The sequence below is a fragment of the Macrosteles quadrilineatus genome, unplaced genomic scaffold, assembly GCF_028750875.1.
Source record: "Macrosteles quadrilineatus isolate MER2022 unplaced genomic scaffold, UCM_ALF_1.0 Scaffold_1__1_contigs__length_201487025, whole genome shotgun sequence".
NCBI lineage: Eukaryota > Metazoa > Arthropoda > Insecta > Hemiptera > Cicadellidae > Macrosteles > Macrosteles quadrilineatus.
Window position 1 is genome coordinate 64735625 of NW_026542594.1, and position 25188 is coordinate 64760812.

The 25188-nt window shown below is 38.2% G+C and overlaps 1 protein-coding gene across 3 annotated transcripts in view; it reads right to left on the reverse strand.

Moving 5' to 3' along the window:
- Nucleotides 1-25188, reverse strand: part of LOC128983393 (protein FAM166B-like) — a 122349-nt gene that overhangs the window by 16112 nt on the left and 81049 nt on the right. Inside the window, exon 7 of one of the 3 annotated variants that reach the window (XM_054402667.1) lies at nt 1340-1405. The exons of 1 other annotated variant lie outside the window; for it this stretch is intronic. Coding sequence is in view for 1 of the 2 variants with exons in the window: in XM_054402668.1 (XP_054258643.1) it covers nt 1358-1405 (48 nt within the window). In the remaining variant the exon portion in view is untranslated. Of the gene's footprint in view, nt 1-1339; nt 1406-25188 lie in introns of those variants that run through there. One more of the 3 variants, XM_054402668.1, reaches the window with a different exon arrangement.

Genomic DNA, 25188 nt, shown 5'->3' on the forward strand with positions numbered 1-25188 from the left:
ATTTTGGACGATACATAGTAGATTTGCCTTCAACGTTGTATGAATACACCTTGTTTCATTATCAGGGTATTAACCAATTTTTAACGTAATGCTTGAGCGTTACGTCTATTTACGTACTGTGTTGTATAATTATAATTTAGAAAACTTCAAGTTTTTTGCACAAAATACATCACAAACGTCGTAAATAATATCTGAATAAAATAAAATGAAAAATTGGTTCCTTTAAGTTCAGGTGGCAATTTGATGATTTTTGAAAATTTCGCGGGGATATACTTGTTAAACATTATGTTACAAATAACCTACTAACACAGACTCTAATGTTTAGTTACTTGAATATATACAGTATTTAAATAAAGGCTACCCTCCCTGTTAGAAAATGATCTTGTAAGAGAAGATTTGAGGGGATTTCATTTAGGCATAGAGATAACCATTGTTTTTACCGTCATATAGCTACACTACATCATGTCACGATATGTTTACTACTTAGTGATGGCTTCATATTATGTTCCTCTTGCTCGAGTTAAGTTTTGTCTTACAATAAACAAATATATTCCCCTGAAGTAGATGTAGATTTATGTACTGTGTACTGATATGAATTTAATCACCAATAGTGATACTACTAATTTGATAACATTTTAGGATAACGTACATTAGACACGCATAGTAAAATGCACGTTATCAATACCCTGATCACGTATTAATGTTGAAACTGATAGGCAGGTAGGATTGAAACTATCAAGATTATAGATATGACGAGTGTATTGGTCGGCTCGGTTGGTAGCTGCTATAAATTACTCCACCTAAGCTGGCTGATAATCACGGCAATTTATAGCAGCACTGAGGCGCCTCAGCGTGCTTTCTTACTCACACATACAAACACCGTCCTCGTCCTGATGCTCCACACAGGAACTTGCAGTCTTCTAGCACAGTCCAATTGAGTGTATCCATAGTTTAAAAACTACTCCATAAACATGTATTCGTGGTATGGGACGGGGAGGGGTTGATATACATTCAGAGTAATAGGTAATACATTTCTAGCAAGTATTGCTTCTATTAGAAAAAATCCAAGATTGTTTAATTATTTGAATGTGTTTCCTGTCTGTCCTCAAATTAGGCGTAGGCAAACCTTAATTGCAATTGCAAAGACAACAAAATACTTACTAGTTTGTGACTTAGTTGTCAAAAACCACAAAATAAATTATAAATTTCTACTGCTAGACACAAAGATATGAGTTGTCTTCGACTGAAACTGATAGGATAATAATCATATTTTGGAAATAGGGAAAAGTAAGGGCTTGAAAGAAAATCCTCCGTATAATTTTAAAAATGTATTATTTTTGTCGCATCAAAGTTACGTTCACTGTAGCCCTGCGGTAGGCAGAGGCCTAGCGAGCCCGGAGACCGCCTGCAATCATGAAATGCAAAACAATAACAGCATTATAACATTGCGTTTGGCGCCTTCCGTTGTTCAGTTAAAACTGTGTTTAGTAGAGCCATTAATAGTTATGCCAGCATTTATATTTTTTCATGTTTGCACAAAAATGTGTTTATGTTAAACATTATGAAATAATTAGGCTATACTAATATTAAAAGAGATTTGCATGATTTGTTCTTTCTCACAAGTGTGTAGCTTTACCGTGACCTTCATTACTGTTCGTTATTCAGGGTTCTGTACGGAGATAGTTTAGTCATGAAGCGACCTCATGTTGAATACCTATTCTTGGCAATAAATGATTGAAAACCTGATATCGTAAAATGGTATATTTATGTTACAAAATTGTTAACAAATTGCATACTAAGCCATGTATTATAATACATTAAATTATTATATGCTGCAAAATGCAGACAAGAACATGTAATGATTAATTTTTAGTTTACGTTAAACATAGCTTTCCCAGCCTCAAATGATAAGCTGGGGTAAGTGGTCTCGGTCTGTAAACTAAATTGTTTATATGCAGAGCATTACAATTCAACTGAAAGCGATATAACCCTTTCATTCCCAATAGCCGCTTACCTAAATCCTCTAACATATTATTCGGCCATGATGACAACTCAGATCCATATCGAACATTGACCCTACACTACAATATTATTGACCCTACACTACAACATTATTGACCCTACACTACAATATTATTGACCCTACACTACAATATTATTGACCCTACACTACAACATGATTGACCCTACACTACAACATTATTGACTCTACACTACAATATTATTGACCCTACACTACAATATTATTGACCCTACACTACAATATTATTTACCCTACACTACAATATTATTGACCCTACACTACAATATTATTGACCCTACACTACAATATTATTGACCCTACACTACAACATGATTGACCCTACACTACAATATTATTGACCCTACACTACAATATTATTGACCCTACACTACAATATTATTGACCCTACACTACAATATTATTTACCCTACACTACAATATTATTGACCCTACACTACAATATTATTGACCCTACACTACTATATTATTGACCCTACACTACAATATTATTGACTCTACACTACAATATTACTGACCCTACACTACAACATGATTGACCCTACACTACAACATTATTGACCCTACACTACAATATTACTGACCCTACACTACAACATGATTGACCCTACACTACAACATTATTGACCCTACACTACAATATTATTGACCCTACACTACAATATTATTGACCCTACACTACAACATGATTGACCCCACACTACAACATTATTGACCCTACACTACAATATTATTGACCCTACACTACAACATCGACCCCACTCTACAACCGCTCGCGCGGGGTCGGGAGTTTATAACCAAAATGGACCAGAATGCTATTAGTAAAAATTTCACCATTTACTTCTCGTCTCTAATGTAGCAATACTGGAGGGGTTGTACAGTAAGATGACAAAAAGGTCTGGAAACGGATTATTATCTTTTTAACTAAATCCGTTAGACAACTCAAGCCTTTCACATCAACTTAAATGTATGAAAACTATTTTTTACAATCATTAACATTTTTTTACCTCTACCAGGGAGGGATTTTTTACGACCTATTAGGAGTAGGTACATAATCATTAATGTAAGCATAGTTTTAAAGAGGAATTTAATAGTCAAGAGGAATTAATTGCCAGAAACCGCGTCTCAAAATTATCATCCGTTACAAAATGGTGGATGTCCAAAGTTCTTACAAAAATACCTGCAAAGGCCTTAGTACAGTATTGTTAAATACTCGTAGTCAACATTAGAGAGCTGAAACCGACTCCTAATGGTCCGTCTCCCATTACAGATTATATTTTCGGATATTATTCAATATTCAAAACAAATTAGCTGGGTTTCAGCTCTCTGGCTAATGTTGACTACGAGTATTTACCAATACAAAGGCCTGTGCAGGTATTTCCGAAAGTAAGAATAGAATAATAATTTATATGAATACTGGAGAATTGCGTTTTAACTTATCCAATTATTATTTCTAATTAAGGTTATACTGTATTAAACTTAGAACGGATTTTTTTAAATCAAACTCCTTGAGATTCCAATTGGATCTTGTGAGAAATTCCCCCTCCTTTTTATCGAGACTACGCCTAAGGCGCGAGCCGCGCATATGAATGGTTCCTACCCCATTCCGCCCCACGGCCCGTGACGTCATCGGCACGTGGACCAGTCACCGACCTAACCCAGTGACCTCAGCAATCAAAATAAACAATCCGCGACTACTGCTTAGGAAGTGGCTTTGTTTTTTTAGTGTATAAGCTTTCGTGTAAAATTCGGATCGACAACAAAATTTGACGCCGACAGAGTAGGCCTATATAGACATCCGGTATGGATCATAAACATAAACAAATGACGTTTTTGGCCCGAAAGTAAACATAATTTAACATTGTTTGAATGGAACTGTCTAAACCATGTGTTAATGCTATTAGTATAGGATTCGGGCCAAAAACGTAATTTGTTTATGTTTATGATCCATACCGGTATTTTTCTAGTATTCGCGATAGACATCTATAATTTTTTTGGCCGGTCTTTATGAATTCGACGCTTTGTTCTCGTGATAAATAAATAATTTCATTAGATGATCAAGTAATCTCCTACATTGGCCATGTAACTCTATTTTTAGTAGGATATAACCTTACGTAACACAAATCTACAATATTTAATTTAATAGCAATCGAGTCAGTAACGATATCTCCGTTGTTATACTCGTGTACCATAAAACTAATAAGCACAAAAATAAAATACTGTCCACTAATTAGCGCGTTTCCCATATAGGGAATAAGATACTGACGCAGGTCTCATGGTACTTTTTACTTTTTCGTTTTGATATCCCTAGAGTTCAAAAGCACCATCCGTTCAAATTCATATACGGGGTTAGGTAAAAGTCTGGTACCCCCCCCCCACAGTAAACTTTTTAACGCGTTGCAGTAGAAAAAGCAAACTCGGCACATATTTACAACTTAAGAAGTTGAAATTTTTCATCAATGTTACAACTTTGCCCCAGCCTCCAAAATGGGGTAATTTGGGAGCAGCCCCAAATTTTCAAATGTAAACACCTATCATGTGACCCCTCATTATAAAGGTTTTATTAAGATAAATTGAATGGTGCAAACCAGAGGTCAATATCGCACCCCTAATCAAAATGGCAGTCATTTTAATATTTAAGATAAGTAAGCAGGATAAAGTGTGAACACCCCCAGTTAACTTTATAACGTGTAGCAGTGGGAAAACCAAACTCGGCACATGTTTACAACATAAAAAATGCACTCTTTCATTAAAGGTAGAACTTGTACCTGGCCCCCGAAATGGGGTATTCTGGGGACAGCCCCAAACTTTCAAATGTAAACACCTATTATGTGACCCCTCATTTTAAAGGGTTTCTTAAGACAAATTAAATGGCCAAACTATAGGTCAATATCGCAACCCTGATCAAAATGGAAGGGTTATATGGGGGGTTTTGGTGGGTAAAATTAGTTGTTTTCTTTTTTTCCTTTTTTCACTCTCAAAACATAGAACTTCTCTACTCCTCTCTTAAGCATTTTGAAGAGTTTAAGAAATAAATCATTAATTAGTGTATTTTAGTATTTTGTGCGGTTCCTGATTACGGAGAAAATTACGGAGAAAACATTAAATTTAAATCAACCATGTTATTCTCTTGGAGAATAGAACCGTTGTAGTTTGCTTGTTCATAGATACATTTTGATTTGCAACTTAGCAAATTTATTCATTTTATACTACACTATTAATATTTTACTAAAAACACGCTTTATGACCCTCCTTGTAGGAGCAAACCTAAGTACTTATGAATAAACTTAACATTATATCAATAGATTGGTGAAAAAAAAAATAAACAGAATATCGAATGGGAATTAGTAATGGACATGACCAACGCTAGTAAAATAAATTCTTTCATTTGCTCTGCTATAAAAAATATTTATGATAAACATGCGCCGCTAGTAACAAAGAGAGTGACAAAGAAAAAAGCACCTTGGAGAAATAATGAAATCATTGTGTTAACAAAAATGAAAAATAAATTAAGGAGGAAATTTTCAAGCTCGGGACAGAATGTCGACTGGATAGATTATAAAAAAGTTAGAAACAAACTGAATGGGGCTGTATGGAAAGCAAAAAGAAATTTTTTCTCAGAAAAACTGGCAGATTGTAAAGATACGAGAGCTTTTTGGAAATGCCTTAAACAGAGTGATATAGTAGCAGGAAAGGGCAGAAATAATTTACCAAATGATTTTAGGGTCAGTGAAATGAATGAATTTTTTGTAAAAATGGGATCATTTTTTGAAGCAGATGCAGATTTGATTAGATTATATAATGAAGATACACGTAATGTAAATAAATTCCAGTTTAGAAAAATATCAGTATCAGAAGTGAGGGAAGCTATTAATGAAATTACCTCTAGAGCTGTCGGTGTTGATGACATAAGTATTGCAATGATAAAAGCCGTCAGCCCTTATGCCATTGATGCAATAACTCACCTTATGAATATGTCTCTTGTAAACAGTGAATTTCCACACGCGTGGAAGAAAAGTATGGTACATCCATTGCCCAAAAAACAGATTCCTTCAAACTTTAATGATTTAAGGCCAATATCGGTCTTGCCTGCTATGTCCAAAGTGCTGGAAAAATTAGTAATACGCCAAATAACAGAATTTTTAGATGCCGAGAATCTGCTTCCCAAACTGCAATCAGGGTTCAGAAAGAACCATAGCACCTGTACTGCATTGATAAATATGTTTGCAGACTTGTTTGGGGCGAGGAGCGGGGGCAGGTGGAAGCTCTGTAGTCATGCTTGATTTTTCACAGGCCTTTGATTCCATAAGCCATGGTTTGCTCCTAGCAAAATTGAAACATTTTGGTTTTCATTGCAATGCGGTTGCTTGGTTTAGATCTTACCTGGAAAACAGACTGCAAGTTACCAGGGTGGGTACCGATATCTCACCTCTTCTAGAGAAATCAAGGGGAGTGCCTCAGGGGACCTGTCTGGGGCCCATTTTGTTTACCCTGTACACTGCAGATTTGTCCAGATGTGTGAGTCACTGCAATGTGCATTCATATGCCGATGACTGCCAATTGCATTTCTCTTATGAGATTCAGGCTGCTGATCAAGCTTTTGCAGGAGTGAACTCTGATCTGGTTAGAATAAGTGAGTGGTCACGCAAACATGGTTTGAAATTGAACTCTGAAAAATGCATGATTCTTCATATTGCTACACCCACTACTCTTCACAGAGTTGCAAATGGAGACATGCACGTTCAAATCGCGGGAAAACCTCTAATGGTGAGGGATACCGTCAAGACCTTGGGTGTGGTACTTGACAGTGGCCTCACTTTCTCGGACCACATCACTTATGTTTCCCAGGTGGCTTTGGGAAGGCTGCGTGGTCTGTACCGGTACAAAAACATCCTGCCAGAGACAGCCAAGCTGCAGCTGGTACAGTCACTAGTGTTGTCAGTGCTCCATTACTGTCTTCCTGCATACGGCAACAGCATCTCAAGGGAAGAGATGTCCCGATTGCAAAAAGTGCAGAACTCCGCCATTCGTTTCGTTTACGGTATCCGTAAGCGTGAACGCGTATCCCCTTTTCGGGATGCTGCGGAGTTGCTGTCAATGGGTGCCGTGTGCAGGGCGCAGACTTGTAGCCTCATCCACCGGGTCTTGGTTCAGCAAGAGCCTAAGTACTTGGTGGAGAGGCTTGTGGCACGTGGGGAGGTGACTCAACGTGTGACCCGGCAGAACGCCTTGCTCCACATTCCAAAAGTAAGACTAGAAGTGGGTAGAAAAGGGTTTTCTTACTTTGGCCCAAAGATTTATAATGATCTCCCCTTGGACCTAAAACAGCTGGGGGTCCTGGCTTTCAAAAGAAAAGTAAAGAAGATGTAAAGTATTGTATATAGCTTATAATTTTTGTATATTTTTAAGTTAGTTATATTGACATGAGTTACTTTGTAAAACAGTTCTTGTACTGAAAGACGCTCGCAAATAAAGGCATTTTTATTTATTTATTTATTTATAAAATCATATCAGGCGAATAGAATTCGCTTAGTCTGCATATTTGCTGCTGCGGAGGTATTATATTTCTCTAAATGTGAACTGCATGTGTGCTACAACAAATACCGCAATCAAAAAGCAACCATTAAAAGACAGCACTCGTAACTCTATTTCATTCCTGCAATTTTAAAAATAAAATATTTTCGACGGTTAGATCCTCTCTAGTTCAACCCCCTCGAATTATAAATCTCACTAAGAGGTTTTGATTTTGGTTTTTTTTAAGTAGTGTACATTGCAAATATCTAATATTTTAAAGTAGCTGTGACGTGTTACAACGTTGAACAGTGAGGAAAACTGTTTAGCTTTCCAACCTACGTCAAAGATTTAGTGATCACGGAAGTAAAAAATTAATCCTTACTTCTCAACGGGGAGTTGAAATAAAAAGGTTACTGCGTCCGTAAATCCCTGCAGGTGACTTATAAATCAAAGGATGATAGCAGTTTTTATGAACAAGTTGTTTACCATCAAGATAAACATTTAAATATACTTACAAATTTAGTTATTATAAATCAGACTAACAGTTAATTGGTACATGGTGTACGCAATAAATTGAACGAAAATCCATGGATCGACAAGAGAATAAAGCTCGAGAGTCTGCCCAGCACTAGTTGCAAATATTGAGCCAACTGACGTTTTGCGAGTGTAGAAGTTAATACAGAAACAAAAAGAACTTCCAATATAATCTTTTGCAAACATGACGTACAGTGAAGAAAGGGGAGACATACAAGATTGTTGACATACAAGTGTGTTTGACCGCTTTAACACGTTAGCTGATTTGTTTTATATTCCAGTAATCTCTTCTTTAAATTACTCGTTATTGCTTCATATTTTATTAATCAGATCTCTTCTTGTAATTAGCAGGTCACGTGTTCAAGCAGTAATAGTTAACCTACGAAATTTAGTGGTGTATGATTTTACATTTGCATTTACACCTACAAAATTGTTTTCCCATTTCCGATCCACAAAACACAAAATTTGCAATGTCTTTCCAAATTCAGCTATAAAAATTAAAAACAAATAATTTAGTATATTGAAGCGTTGTTGTTCACTTAATAGTTAAGCAAAAAGTTAAAAAATGCCCCCGCCCCAGCAATTAGTTTTATTTGATTTAATTTTCTCCATAACCAATAACCTTAGAACACGCTTTTGTATACTAAATTATTTGTTTTAAGCTCTTTAAAATGGTCTAGAGAGAAATTGGGAAATGTCGTGTTTTGAGGGTATAAAATGAGGAAAAACAATTGTTACCCCATAAAACTACCCGTAAAACACTGTTCCCATAGTCCGATCATGCTGGTTAGCAAACTCATTCGAGTTTATCCGCCTTACACCTTCGAACAAAATTTCATGAAAATCGGACAAAAATTACATATACATATCTATATATTAATTTGAAACTGTTTTTCTTTGTCATAGCTATTTTGAGAGAACGGCTGGGCGTAGAAACTCGGTAGGGGTGTCTAAAGAAAGGTCTTGGTCTGTAGATGAGCCATCAAAAGAGAAACGTGGTAAATTCCCTAGGGGCTCTGCCCCAGTGGCCTTTAAAGTCCCATCCCATGTTATTCTTATGGAGGAAAACGGGGTTTTTGTCACAGCTAATTTGAGAGAACGGCTGGGTGTAGAAACTTGGTAGGGGTGTCTAAAGAAAGGTATTGGTCTGTAGGTGAGCCCTCAAAAGAGAAACGAGGTAAATTTCCTTGAGACTCTGCCCCAGAGGCCTTTAAAGTTCACTCAGCAATTTTGTTTACATTACGACCATATGGATAATTTTACACTACTTTTAATGAACCAGCTGTTGGTATAAATTGTATTCAAAGGTCTACTGAAACTGTCAAAATTAAATGTTTACATTATTATTTATGATTTTAAATTGATTCTCCACTGCATGGCAAGTTTTTTATAGTTTCAACAAAATGATGAATTTATGATACGTTTTAAATGTTGTGATCAAAAATATATGCTTTATTGCTCTTAGAAAATTTTAAATTATGAAATAAGAGTGACATATCAATTTTAAAGGAACATAATTATTCCTTATCGGGTTAGCTTATATATATTGTAAGGTTGGCAGTTGCCTTTTTTTGCCTACTTTCAATTACCATTTATTTTTTAATTCAAGAAAGAACACCAGAAATTCATTTATTGGTATAAAAGTTTTCGACAATCGGGTTAAAAATTGTGTCAGAGATGAGTAAGTTAAGGATGAGAGCTGTGTTCAAGTTTTGGTATAGACTAACTACGGAGTATGTTTCATCTATGGTTTTGGTGAAGTAGGTGAACTAATGTCAATTCAGGTATTAAAAAAAAATGTGTACAGGGTTTTTACTTTGCTGTACACATGTAACAACGCATCTAAACCTCGGTACATACAAAGTATTCGGAAACACAACAGTGTCATCACATCTAATCGCATTTGCATAATTTGTTACCAAGGCTGGACTAGGTTATGGATTTGGTTCCGCAAATGTTTGTGATCAAATTTCCTACAATTATGGTTTATTCCATCCACGAAATACATGCACAGCATTATGTTATCGATCTGGCCAAAGCGAAACTATCCCATAAGTTAATGAATTATCAAGTAAGAACAGGATGATTAAATACATGGGTCGATGTAGCAAGAGAAGGAAGGAGAGGAATGCTTAGATCGAAGTAAGAATCTTACTGCTTTCTAGAGAATCAGATATTTTTATCAAATAAAAAAAAACTGATTTAATATGCTGATAAAATTCTGTATTTTTATGACCAAAGATGAAGATTTACTTATAAATCCAGATACAATCTGAATGATTTTCCTAAAGTAGATTGAATTAGTTGTTAGTAATAAATATTGGATCTTTCCGTAACATGATAGACTAATTATATGAACTCATTCTCCCATATAGTGAAAGTGGCTTTGGTATGAAACAAACTCATGAACGAACAATTATAAGACTCCTAAAAACCCTTTTGGGCAACCTAAAACCGATAAAAAGGTAGGAAATATTGTGTTAAACGAATTTATCAATCACGTTTTTTAGGGAACACAATCGTCATACTTATTATTGTGTTTATCCTCCCTTCATTTAACTAAGATTTTAATGACTTCACTCTATCTATCGCAGTTAGTTGAATTTACATAAAACCTCATGATTAACAGTCGATTTCGACGGGGTTCTACTAGTATATATAAATTTGAACAAATAGCGTTTTGGCCTCTAGGGACATCAAAATAAAATATCAGTCCCGGCACCAGGTCTTACCGTGCCACCTACGGTAATAGCTGCTTTAATTGGGAAATTCGCTAAAAACTGTACATTTAAATTTGTGTGTGTTTTAAATAGAGAATTGAAAAACCATTGTAGTGTGCTTGTTTATAAATATAGTTTCATAAAGTTTGACAAATTTATTTAATTCGTATTAATTTTGGATAGAGAATAGAGAATTGAACAACCGTTGTAGTGTGCTTGTTTATGAATATAGTTTCATAAAGTTTGACAAATTTATTTAATTCGTATTAATTTTGGATAGAGAATAGAGAATTGAACAACCATTGTAGTGTGCTTATTTATGAATATAGTTTCATAAAGTTTGACACATTTATTTAATTCGTATTTATTTTGGATATTTCACTAAAAACACCATTCACTACCTTCCCTGTAACCGCAAACCCCAAGTACTCGTTAAACCTAATATTTTTTTTTTAATAGGGAATAAATCTGTCAAGGTAAGTGAAAAGCTATTTGGGTGAATTGAAATTTGCTCAAGCGGGGATATTTTGCTATTCAACGCCAGTCGGTTTTATGAGGATGGACGCTCGTAAAATGTATGCTTGTAAATAAAAGCTGTCTAAGCTTCTCAGACTTCGGAGAACTGATCCAGCACAAAGTCCATTATAAAGGATTGCTTCGAGATAGTTACTATTATTTTCTGGAAATTTACGAATCCCCAATAAATAATTCAACCACCAAAAGCCGCCAGTAGGTTTTCACGTGTCCTTGGTGAAGTTTGATGATGCGTGTTATGATCTCCATGTATCATGTCATAGGCCGGCCTTGGCCCTGTGTAGCCCTACACGTGCCTTGGTGACGTCACAGGTACCCACCCCCTCCCCCACCCACCGTGGCACTCATTCAGGTCCGCTCTTGAATTGGGTGGGACCTCAGGTGAGCCGAGTTTATTCTATTTGTGATTCGCGAGCACGCTCAGACTATTACAAGAGACGGAAATAGCCGACCCGGTTTTGAAAAGAGGTTGTCAGGTATTAATTTCTTTACGCATTATCCTCTGAGTTTTATTGAGTTTTCAAGAGATTCCTTTGTCAGTTGAAGTACATAGTATAATAACATACAGTTCTCGAGCAATTCAATTGCTATGGGAAATACGTAACAGCGGCAATGCCTCTGGCCGAAGGAGTTCATGATAGGGTAGTATGTTAACAGCATCGAGTGCTTGGAATGTTCAGATATAAGCTCTAAAAAGTATGGATATAATATCATAAAGGCTGAAGACGAAACTTATAAAAATACCGATGATTCTGATTTACTTGACCCAATTTTAGTACAATATATGTGAATACTAATTAGTCTCTGCATTGGGCTATAATCTAAATCAAACCGTTCAAAGTTTCCCCCATGCATTTTCATAATGATAAGGTATTATTACATTTCTAAGGAATTTTTCTAGCACTATTAGGATTTAAAAAACAACTAATAATACTTACATTATAGTATTCAAGTATTGCAATAATAAAACTATTAATTTGTAATTGTTACATTTGCATGAACAGTATGCATCCATCATAAAAATAGGGGGTTTGATAAAAAAATCAAATGCAACTGTCTTATATTATACAATGGTAGATCAATATTACAATGTTAATAAACATAAAGAGCAAAGTAAAGTCCCTTTTTTAGAGATTGTTCCAAACCAAGTAGTCTCTGAGACGGAGAGTCACATGGTTAGGTTGTTCACCCTGTACAACAAACCTTTGTGACCGTTTATAAATCCAACCTATATTTATCACTGGTATGAACAGATTTATGGCTTTTTAGTCTTACCTCCACATTTCAGGACGCTACTTTACAGCCAGAAACTATTTTAGTTAGACCCTACGTCAAGCTTGGCCTAGACTGTCACGATGTTATCACATACTAAAAACCCGTCGTTAATTAGCGGGATTTGAACCCGAGACCTCAGCTACACACTCTACCTCTTCACCAACTATCTTCTAGTTGTTGTTAATTTGTTCACTACACTAAAGGGTGTTTGGTCGAAAATTTGATCTCGGATTTTTTTTATTGTTCAATTATATTAAAAATTAGAGATACAAATATATAAGAAATATTTTTTATGTTGAATATTAAGGGAGATATGGAGCTTGAAAGTAGTAAATTTGTCGTATTTTGGTAGGCCTACCAATTCTCAGGGGGAATTGGTAATGCGAATATTTAAATATTTAAAATTTAAATATTTTTTTAAGTTTTATACAAATAAAAAAAAAATTAAGTTAAAAAATATATGTATGGTGTGGGCGTCGGAGTCCGAGGTCTCGGCCACAAATCCCACCAATCAGCAATGGATTTGATCTATCGATAATGGCGAGACCTTCTAGGACTTGGAAGTTGTGTTTAAAACAGTTCCGGACTAGAACCTTGCGTCATAGAAAAAAAACTGCATGTGCCTGTTATTTGTGAGTTTTCTAACTCAAGTAAACGCCATCGGCGAGAAATCAGCCTTAATTTTCCATAAAATAAAGCCATTAACAGTTAAAACTAATTATCATCGATAAGTGAAAATTTTATCTACAAAAAGGTATTACCGTATAAATCAAAACTCGACCCAGTTATGACAGCACGGGTTATTTACGGTTGTGAGACTGTTCTATGCCAAATATCGCCTAACTTTTGGTAAACAGGGAAATAAAAAGCAGAGGAATGTTGTTGAGGCGAGGTCAGTAGGGCAGTGACTGGAGTACGCGGGCACGTGCTGGAGATGACGTCAGTGCGTGGAAGGGGTGAAGGGGGCGAAGGGCAAGGGCTCATTCATCCTCCCTGTGTACTTCCGCATCCTCTTCCTACCGCTATTATTATTCAACAAATGTCAGATGATAGAGTATCTGGCCTACTTCTAAGCAAGTCTTAAATCTTAAATATGTACATATTAATTTATTATACAATGTATATTATATTATTAAAATGATAACTTATTATAGTTACTTATGGTTAACTTTTAATTTGCATTTGTAATTGTATTTATTCCACTTCCGAATAGCTAAAGCTGTAACCAATCAGTAGTAGCAATTATTCACAAAATTCAAATTTCCTAGGGTTACAAAAATTATACTCAGCATACTTGTTTATGTCCGATTATCAAATATTGCACATAGTTCTTGGTTTTTCCCACCCATTATCTTATTTCTACAAATGTTAGGAAGCTGTAATTTTCACACAATTCTTTCAAACTAATTTTAAACATTTTCAAATGTCTCTTAAGATGTCGATGCATCTAAGGGCTCGATCTAAGGGATGCATCTAAGATGTCGAAGGGGCTAGTAAGCTGAATCACGTTCTGTGCCAAGAATATCTAGTGAAGCGCCTGAAACTCTAATGCAACCCGCACTACAGTCGTGTAGCTGAATCACGTTCTGTGCCTAGAATATCTGGTGAAGCGCCTGAAACTCTGCAACCCGCACTACAGCCGCGTAGCTGAATCACGTTCTGTGCCTAGAATATCTAGTGAAGCGCCTGAAACTCTAATGCAACCCGCACTATAGCCGCGTAGCTGAATCACGTTCTGTGCCTAGAATATCTAGTGAAGCGCCTGAAACTCTAATGCAACCCGCATTACAGCAGCGTAGCTGAATCACGTTCTGTGCCTAGAATATCTGGTGAAGCGCCTGAAACTCTAATGCAACCCGCACTACAGTCGCGTAGCTGAATCACGTTCTGTACCTAGAATATCTAGTGAAGCGCCTGAAACTCTGCAACCCGCACTACAGTCGCGTAGCTGAATCACGTTCTGTGCCTAGAATATCTAGTGAAGCGCCTGAAACTCTAATACAACCCGCACCACAGTCGTGTAGCTGAATCACGTTCTGTGCCTAGAATATCTAGTGAAGCGCCTGAAACTCTAATGCAACCCGCATTACAGCAGCGTAGCTGAATCACGTTCTGTGCCTAGAATATCTGGTGAAGCGCCTGAAACTCTAATACAACCCGCACTACAGCCGCGTAGCTGAATCACGTTCTGTGCCTAGAATATCTGGTGAAGCGCCTGAAACTCTAATACAACCCGCACCACAGTCGTGTAGCTGAATCACGTTCTGTGCTTAGAATATCTAGTGAAGCGCCTGAAACTCTAATGCAACCCGCATTACAGCCGCGTAGCTGAATCAAGTTCTGTGCCTAGAATATCTAGTGAAGCGCCTGAAACTCTGCAACCCGCACTACAGTCGCGTAGCGGAATCACGTTCTGTGCCTAGAATATCTAGTGAAGCGCCTGAAACTCTAATGCAACCCGCACTACAGTCGCGTAGCGGAATCACGTTCTGTGCCTAGAATATCTAGTGAAGCGCCTGAAACTCTAATGCAACCCGCACTACAGCCGCGTAGCTGAATCACGTTCTGTGCCTAGAATATCTGGTGAAGCGCCTGAAACTCTAATGCAACCCGCACTACAGTCGCGTAGCTGAATCACGTTCTGTGCCTAGAATATCTAGTGAAGCGCCTGAAACTCTAATGCAACCCGCACTACAGCCGCGTAGCTGAATCACGTTCTGTGCCTAGAATATCTGGTGAAGCGCCTGAAACTCTAATACAACCCGCACTACAGCCGCGTAGCTGAATCACGTTCTGTGCCTAGAATATCTAGTGAAGCGCCTGAAACTCTAATGCAACCCGCATTACAGCCGCGTAGCTGAATCACGTTATGTGCCTAGAATATCTGGTGAAGCGCCTGAAACTCTAATGCAACCCGCACTACAGCCGCGTAGCTGAATCACGTTCTGTGCCTAGAATATCTGGTGAAGCGCCTGAAACTCTAATACAACCCGTACTACAGCCGCGTAGCTGAATCACGTTCTGTGCCTAGAATATCTGGTGAAGCGCCTGAAACTCTGCAACCCGCACTACAGTCACGTAGCTGAATCACGTTCTGTGCTTAGCCACGTTCATCATGAATAGCTCCGTGTATATGTCAATAATAATTTATTTAACTATCCAGATTTAACATAAACAAGTTTATAAAAAAAAAATAGTAAATTCCATACGAATGCAAACTAGTAATAAAATACCTTCCGAAACAGTAAAGCTGTAGACTAAGCGAATTCCCTTTTCCCTGATTGGATTTTCAATTCAAATAATTCCCTAGATATGTCCTAGATAGATTTCCTATCTAAAAAGGATTGAGCTAAAATGAATACTTAGGTTTGCTGATACAGTGAAGGTACAGATGCACACACAGGTGGTGATACAGACGTGTTTTAGCGAAATTGGTATAGATTATGGTGAAATAAACCCACTGCCAAATAAGATCAGATTTGTTATTTATAAGCATCTACAATGGGGTAATTATTTTCCATAAGAATTATATGGGAATTTTAAAATTGCAGTTTAACTGAATTACCTCCGCAATCCTGAAACGTACAATAACGCTTCAATATATTTTTTTGTATTACTACATATTGGTTTAGAAAGAAGCCGTAAATTGTAAGTTTTAAATTTTTGTTTTTGTGTTTAAGGAAAACCTTATTTACCCCATAACCCACCCCCCCCCCTCCAATAAAACCGTTTCCATAGTTTTATCATGCTGGTTCGCGATCTCAATCAAATGTAGGACTATACGTTGAATAAAATCTAATCAAAATTGTGTGATATTTACTGGATTATGTAATATATACTTGAATCCGAACAGATTATGTTTTTTGCCTCTCAGCACATAAAACAACAAGTAAATCGATCCTGGATTCGGGCCTTACCTTGATACCTACGATAATAGCGTATTCCCTGTATAAGAAATACACTAAAAAGGATAAGTGATGAGGCATTTAAGAATACGCACTATTATATAGTAAGATATATAATAAAATGGAATGTATAAATATTCCAGTAATTTGAAATTTAATTTTTCATTGTGTTAGCAGAGTACAATTATTTGTACAGTATCTACGAGTAACTTCCTCAAACTACTTGGCATGCCACATAATGGAATGTATCAGTTACGGCTTGATTCTGTGTGCAAAAAATAATTTAACCCTATGATTGAATGAATGTTCTTACATATTACCTATCCATATTTCAAATTTAAACACTCAATCTTTATGTATGTCTATTGTGGGTTACAATAATGTATGAGTCTAGTATTCACTCTATAGACGTTAACCTGCTGATTTTAACTGAACTATCATATAAATTAACTAGAACAAGTGTTGTGTCAATTTGTCCATTTACTTAACTTCAATACCAATATATCATATTTAAAAACACTGTATGTTGCAAAATAGGACAATGTTTTAAATAGTACAATAAATTGACTTAGCTTCATATGATTGATCGTATTATTGCGAGTGTAATCACGCCGGTCCATGTATTCTGGCATATATAACTGTATCAAACCCAAAACACGACCTCTCTGGGGAAAACAAGAGAGGAATTTGAATCCAATTCCGACATAAAATATCCAATAAGTTTATCTACGATTAAAAACGTTTGGTTTAAAATACGTACTCTAGACAATTCGTTTACTAAAATATCAACATCGTATTTAATCTTTTGTCTGCAAGTTTTCGACCTGTCTATCCCACAATATTTCATGCAGTAAGTCACATTTTGAGTTTTCTGGCTGCATTTCTTTAATACTAGGATTCTTAACAATCTATAATATTATCAGTGTTTATTTACAAAATCTTAGTTAAACAATATAATTTAATTATGTGGGAACATTCTTTGTCTTCGTCTCCTTAAAATATGTATGCCTTTTTTAACTATTTTAAATATTCAAAAAGTTAAAATTAACGTAAGAGGCTGAATCTTCTATTTAAACTTTACATTACTTCTTAGGATCATCATTGTAAAACAAATACAACAATAGATCAAAGATATGTACTATCCTAAGCTGTCGCTGAACAGTTCTTTCATCATACTGTCCGGAAAACAGACGATTTTAGTTCTCCAAATTGTCCACAAAATTATGGTTTTCTCAAATAGAGCACAGAACAAATCATGGAAATATTTTCGGTTCGCTAACCTCAAAATTTTATCAGTGCATTTATGAAAATGCTGTTAATCACACGATATTAAAGTTATGTTTGTAAACAACAGAAATGAATTTACATATTGTTCATCACATGGAGCAAAAGAGGTTCCTTTTGGTACGCAATCGTTTCGCCGAGCTTGGAACTACAATAACAGTAAGTACCAAAAAGACACATTCGCTCCGTGTGATGAACAACTATTTTCACCATACTAAATAACCTTCGAATCGTTATGAAATTAGACCACATAATTTTGGTTATAATTGAGTCGTCATCAATGTTAACATTTCTGTTGTTAACTATGTACAAACATAGTTTTAATATCGTGTGATTAGCAGTGTTTTCAAAATGTGTGTTTCAAATGTAGTAAACAACATGTATAATGTGCCATAAACAAAATTTGAGGTTAGTGAGCCGAAAAATTAAATTTTTTCAGTTCCATATTTTAGTTAAATCGAAAACTATAATTTTGCGGACGATTTCAAGAACTAAAAACTGATGTTTTCTATACAATCTTAATCTTTCTTTTTGAGGAATACTGTATCTGTATAAATGATTATTTAATCGTGTTTTTGTTTAACTTTGTTTCACTACTCTTTGTTTTGTGTAAACATAGTCCTTCATCGTACAGTATATGTAGGCCTACTGTACTTTACGGAGGAGGCAGGAGGCACTCCGTAGGCCACTGTAGTGATGACTTGGTCTCTCTGTCTACGTGATCACCTGGCTGATACCCATGACCTGTGTATCTGACGAGGTAATGCCATTTCGTGACACTCTTTACCTACTTTATAAACTGATATCCTACTTTATTGGCTGATACAAACTTAATTTTCAGTTTTAAAAGATAGTTACTTAAAACGGGAGGAAAGGTTTTAAATTTTTGTAGCCTTTTTTCAAACATTTTAAATTTAAAAAAAGCTACTATGAAGTTCCCAACAATGTCTATAAGCTTAAACGATAACAAATCCTTACACCGATGGCAATTATTTTCTCGAAAGCCATATCGTTATTCCAAGTGGTTTTAGAAATGTTTGTCTGCAACTCGTACTCATGTAACGTTTAACTTATTTATAAGCGTACTTTTCTATCTATGCTGAAGGTTGTGTAAATTTGTTAAAAAGTAAGTTTAGTGACATTTTTACATGTATTTATATGATTTAATTTAGATAACGCATGTTTTATAATAGTTAAGGAGGAAATGAGAATTTGTAAATGATTGGGATATTATTTACTTTCTGTTTTTAATAACAGCTTAAGTTGATGTGGACAATTTTAATTTAACTTAGTGTTATTCTGGAATATGGTGTAAATAAAAAGTAGAAACACACAATAATACTGTTTATAATTACCATTAAGCAGCTTAATAGTAAAATACCATTATGTACAAAATATTTTAGTCTTAACCAAGATTTCACAAAAATCTTGGCAAGTATGAGGTACTATGTGTTTATAAGATATATACTATGGTAACTAATAGTAGAAGGCCACGAAAAGTTCGACTGTCTACCAAAAAAGGTTCTTCAGAGACATGTGGCTTTTATTCTTATGCTAGATTACCTGTTAGTTGTTATGGCCTAACTACGGCTCTCTATACTGTAGTTTGAATTGTTGTCTATGAAGCACAAGGTACTAGTTAATATAAAACAATATTTACAATTGACGCTGCCGTGTTTAGAACAAAACTTTCCCACGGTATTACAATGAACAAGATCACTTTAGATGTTTATACGATTTCAAGAACTAAAAACTTATGTTTTCTATACAATCTTAATCTTTCTTTTTGAGGAATACTGTATCTGTATAAATGATTATTTAATCGTGTTTTTGTTTAACTTTGTTTCACTACTCTTTGTTTTGTGTAAACATAGTCCTTCATCGTACAGTATATGTAGGCCTACTGTACTTTACGGAGGAGGCAGGAGGCACTCCGTAGGCCACTGTAGTGATGATAGTGTATAGTTGGATCCTCGATATCTGGCTCCAACAATTTAATACAAAAAAATGTGTTACATGGTGCATTTAGCAAAGAGCAAGATGTTTTTAATTCCATCAAATCAATAAACAGTAAATATAGACATTTTTAATATAATTTTTTATGTAAGTTATAGTTTTGATTTTCTTGAGAGTGTATTCTACTTTAATTTGAAGCTACATATTACACAACAAATAAGGTGAAAATATTGTTTAGAGTAGGTATGCCTACACAAAACGTACAAACTAAAAGAGTAACGATAAATAAATATACAATTGTAAGTCAAAATATTACAGTTGTGATTTTGTGACTATTTACAGATCACAGACATAACGAGTACATAAAAAGTAAGACCGTAACAAAATACAAAGTAAGCCCACTTAAATAAGAAATTCACTCAAACTAAACTTGAAATGATTCATATACTATGGTACGACCCACAACCTCTGAATCGCAATAGCAGCTTTTAAACTATTACAAAAGGTGAATGTAACTAGATTCTTAGGCTAGAATGACATTTTTTAAGAGTTGTCCAGAGCAGTAGCAATAACTATACATACAATAAAATCTAAATGAATGCACAATCAACTTCCACAACAAAATTGTTGAGTGGTGTTTGCAAAGTTCGACCCTAATGCAGAAAATTGCCACATTGGCTTCGACACAGGCTTCGGTTAGGTGATGTTACACTTTTATTATAACCATTTAGAGAGTTAAGAGGACGAAGTATTAAACTGTTAAATATATAGATTTTTATTAATTAATTTGTATTCGATTTAGGAAATATGGAGCGGGCTATATGAATGAATTAATGAACGTCGAGCGTCGTACATTGAGAACCAACATAGCATATTATCTTTTACTATTATGTAAAATAATGGAGTAATTAATTATCAAAACGTGAGGTGAGGGTGGGTTTGGACGGTGCAGTTTGTTATCCTCTTTGAAACTGGCTGGGTTAACCGACCATTTCCAGGAATATGACTTCCATTCTCACTATTATCGCAGTGATTGAATAGATTAGTTAGTGCATGTCTAATGTTAGTACGAATCACACGGGAAACTCTCTTGGGAAAATGACAAAACGATAATATCAACGAATTTTTTCAAGTAATTTCATAGAGAAATTGTATATTGAGTTTTTGTTTTCAACATACGTAACAATCAGCGGAATGAAATTAAACGTGTCCATGTTTTTTCTATATTTATAGTATCCTAATTTTTAAGAGTGTCTACTGTAATATGGAAGAGTGAGATAGTTTTGATAAGTTGCAGATTTGTCATACTTGCACTGTTACTGATGTAGAGTACATTTTATAGGGAGATATTGAAAATACAGGTCTCAGGTTATCCGACCTACGTCCGGTCCCTTGTGGGTGGGTTGAGAGAGGAAATACTGTACTGTATTGAATAAACGAATCCCTCAGTGGTGTATATACAGCATCAATGACAGCTCAAGATAGACATTAAAACAGGTCAACTGATTATGACGTGGCACTTTTATCGCCCAAATCTCGTTAGTCACTACGAGTAATGTAATAATCAATATGAATTCAACTCTATGCATTCACGAAAAAACTTATCTGTACACAAGCATCCAGTAGCCGTAATGCCAATAAATCTGTTTACTAAATACTAGGGACCGTCATATTGTTATCATATAATAGATAGGCCGAAATGAAGTTTCCGCTTCAACATTTGAATACATAAAAGCGGAGATAAATTTTCCCAAGACAACAGTCGATAATGATAAATGAAAACTCTTCCAATGCATATTTTGTAAACACGGTCAAGTAATTATGATTTACATGACTTACAAAAATTCCATTTTATGGAATAACAACACTGTACATGCTAAATTTATATATTTTAAAATAGAAACGATTGAAGATGAATATTCCTAGTATTTATGCGCAAGAATCTTTAACTACAATGTAATCCAGACTAAACAACAAAGGACCCTTAGTGCATAGTTATCTACATGACATGAAGGGACATCCCGGCGTGTTACAAGTGAAGGGTCGGCTCGACAGCGCACTCTCAACAGTTGTGGAGCAGGGCTATCTAGCGGTAGAGCATTGGCTGTAGTCAGTGTGACATGTAGGGACATCCCGGCGTGTTACAAGTGAAGGGTCGGCTCGGCAGCGCACTCTCAACAGTTGTGGAGCAGGGCTATCTAGCGGTAGAGCATTGGCTGTAGTCAGTGTGACATGTAGGGACATCCCGGCGTGTTACAAGTGAAGGGTCGGCTCAGCAGCGCACTCTCAACAGTTGTGGAGCAGGGCTATCTAGCGGTAGAGCATTGGCTGTAGTCAGTGTGACATGTAGGGACATCCCGGCGTGTTACAAGTGAAGGGTCGGCTCAGCAGCGCACTCTCAACAGTTGTGGAGCTGGGCTATCTAGCGGTAGAGCATTGGCTGTAGTCAGTGTGACATGTAGGGACATCCCGGCGTGTTACAAGTGAAGGGTCGGCTCGGCAGCGCACTCTCAACAGTTGTGGAGCAGGGCTATCTAGCGGTAGAGCATTGGCTGTAGTCAGTGTGACATGTAGGGACATCCCGGCGTGTTACAAGTGAAGGGTCGGCTCGGCAGCGCACTCTCAACAGTTGTGGAGCAGGGCTATCTAGCGGTAGAGCATTGGCTGTAGTCAGTGTGACATGTAGGGACATCCCGGCGTGTTACAAGTGAAGGGTCGGCTCGGCAGCGCACTCTCAACAGTTGTGGAGCAGGGCTATCTAGCGGTAGAGCATTGGCTGTAGTCAGTGTGACATGTAGGGACATCCCGGCGTGTTACAAGTGAAGGGTTGGCTCGGCAGCGCACTCTCAACAGTTGTGGAGCAGGGCTATCTAGCGGTAGAGCATTGGCTGTAGTCAGTGTGACATGTAGGGACATCCCGGCGTGTTACAAGTGAAGGGTCGGCTCAGCAGCGCACTCTCAACAGTTGTGGAGCAGGGCTATCTAGCGGTAGAGCATTGGCTGTAGTCAGTGTGACATGTAGGGACATCCCGGCGTGTTACAAGTGAAGGGTCGGCTCAGCAGCGCACTCTCAACAGTTGTGGAGCTGGGCTATCTAGCGGTAGAGCATTGGCTGTAGTCAGTGTGACATGTAGGGACATCCCGGCGTGTTACAAGTGAAGGGTTGGCTCGACAGCGCACTCTCAACAGTTGTGGAGCAGGGCTATCTAGCGGTAGCGCATTGGCTGTAGTCAGTGTGACATGTAGGGACATCCCGGCGTGTTACAAGTGAAGGGTCGGCTCGGCAGCGCACTCTCAACAGTTGTGGAGCAGGGCTATCTAGCGGTAGAGCATTGGCTGTAGTCAGTGTGACATGTAGGGACATCCCGGCGTGTTACAAGTGAAGGGTCGGCTCAGCAGCGCACTCTCAACAGTTGTGGAGCAGGGCTATCTAGCGGTAGAGCATTGGCTGTAGTCAGTGTGACATGTAGGGACATCCCGGCGTGTTAGTGAAGGGTCGGCTCAGCAGCGCACTCTCAACAGTTGTGGAGCTGGGCTATCTAGCGGTAGAGCATTGGCTGTAGTCAGTGTGACATGTAGGGACATCCCGGCGTGTTACAAGTGAAGGGTTGGCTCGGCAGCGCACTCTCAACAGTTGTGGAGCAGGGCTATCTAGCGGTAGCGCATTGGCTGTAGTCAGTGTGACATGTAGGGACATCCCGGCGTGTTACAAGTGAAGGGTCGGCTCGGCAGCGCACTCTCAACAGTTGTGGAGCAGGGCTATCTAGCGGTAGAGCATTGGCTGTAGTCAGTGTGACATGTAGGGACATCCCGGCGTGTTACAAGTGAAGGGTCGGCTCGGCAGCGCACTCTCAACAGTTGTGGAGCAGGGCTATCTAGCGGTAGCGCATTGGCTGTAGTCAGTGTGACATGTAGGGACATCCCGGCGTGTTACAAGTGAAGGGTTGGCTCGGCAGCGCACTCTCAACAGTTGTGGAGCAGGGCTATCTAGCGGTAGAGCATTGGCTGTAGTCAGTGTGACATGTAGGGACATCCCGGCGTGTTACAAGTGAAGGGTCGGCTCGGCAGCGCACTCTCAACAGTTGTGGAGCAGGGCTATCTAGCGGTAGAGCATTGGCTGTAGTCAGTGTGACATGTAGGGACATCCCGGCGTGTTACAAGTGAAGGGTCGGCTCGGCAGCGCACTCTCAACAGTTGTGGAGCAGGGCTATCTAGCGGTAGAGCATTGGCTGTAGTCAGTGTGACATGTAGGGACATCCCGGCGTGTTACAAGTGAAGGGTTGGCTCGGCAGCGCACTCTCAACAGTTGTGGAGCAGGGCTATCTAGCGGTAGAGCATTGGCTGTAGTCAGTGTGACATGTAGGGACATCCCGGCGTGTTACAAGTGAAGGGTCGGCTCGGCAGCGCACTCTCAACAGTTGTGGAGCAGGGCTATCTAGCGGTAGAGCATTGGCTGTAGTCAGTGTGACATGTAGGGACATCCCGGCGTGTTACAAGTGAAGGGTTGGCTCGGCAGCGCACTCTCAACAGTTGTGGAGCAGGGCTATCTAGCGGTAGAGCATTGGCTGTAGTCAGTGTGACATGTAGGGACATCCCGGCGTGTTACAAGAGAAGGGTCGGCTCGGCAGCGCACTCTCAACAGTTGTGGAGCTGGGCTATCTAGCGGTAGAGCATTGGCTGTAGTCAGTGTGACATGTAGGGACATCCCGGCGTGTTACAAGTGAAGGGTTGGCTCGGCAGCGCACTCTCAACAGTTGTGGAGCAGGGCTATCTAGCGGTAGAGCATTGGCTGTAGTCAGTGTGACATGTAGGGACATCCCGGCGTGTTACAAGTGAAGGGTTGGCTCGGCAGCGCACTCTCAACAGTTGTGGAGCAGGGCTATCTAGCGGTAGAGCATTGGCTGTAGTCAGTGTGACATGTAGGGACATCCCGGCGTGTTACAAGTGAAGGGTCGGCTCGGCAGCGCACTCTCAACAGTTGTGGAGCAGGGCTATCTAGCGGTAGAGCATTGGCTGTAGTCAGTGTGACATGTAGGGACATCCCGGCGTGTTACAAGTGAAGGGTTGGCTCGGCAGCGCACTCTCAACAGTTGTGGAGCAGGGCTATCTAGCGGTAGAGCATTGGCTGTAGTCAGTGTGACATGTAGGGACATCCCGGCGTGTTACAAGTGAAGGGTTGGCTCGGCAGCGCACTCTCAACAGTTGTGGAGCAGGGCTATCTAGCGGTAGAGCATTGGCTGTAGTCAGTGTGACATGTAGGGACATCCCGGCGTGTTACAAGTGAAGGGTTGGCTCGGCAGCGCACTCTCAACAGTTGTGGAGCAGGGCTATCTAGCGGTAGAGCATTGGCTGTAGTCAGTGTGACATGTAGGGACATCCCGGCGTGTTACAAGTGAAGGGTTGGCTCGGCAGCGCACTCTCAACA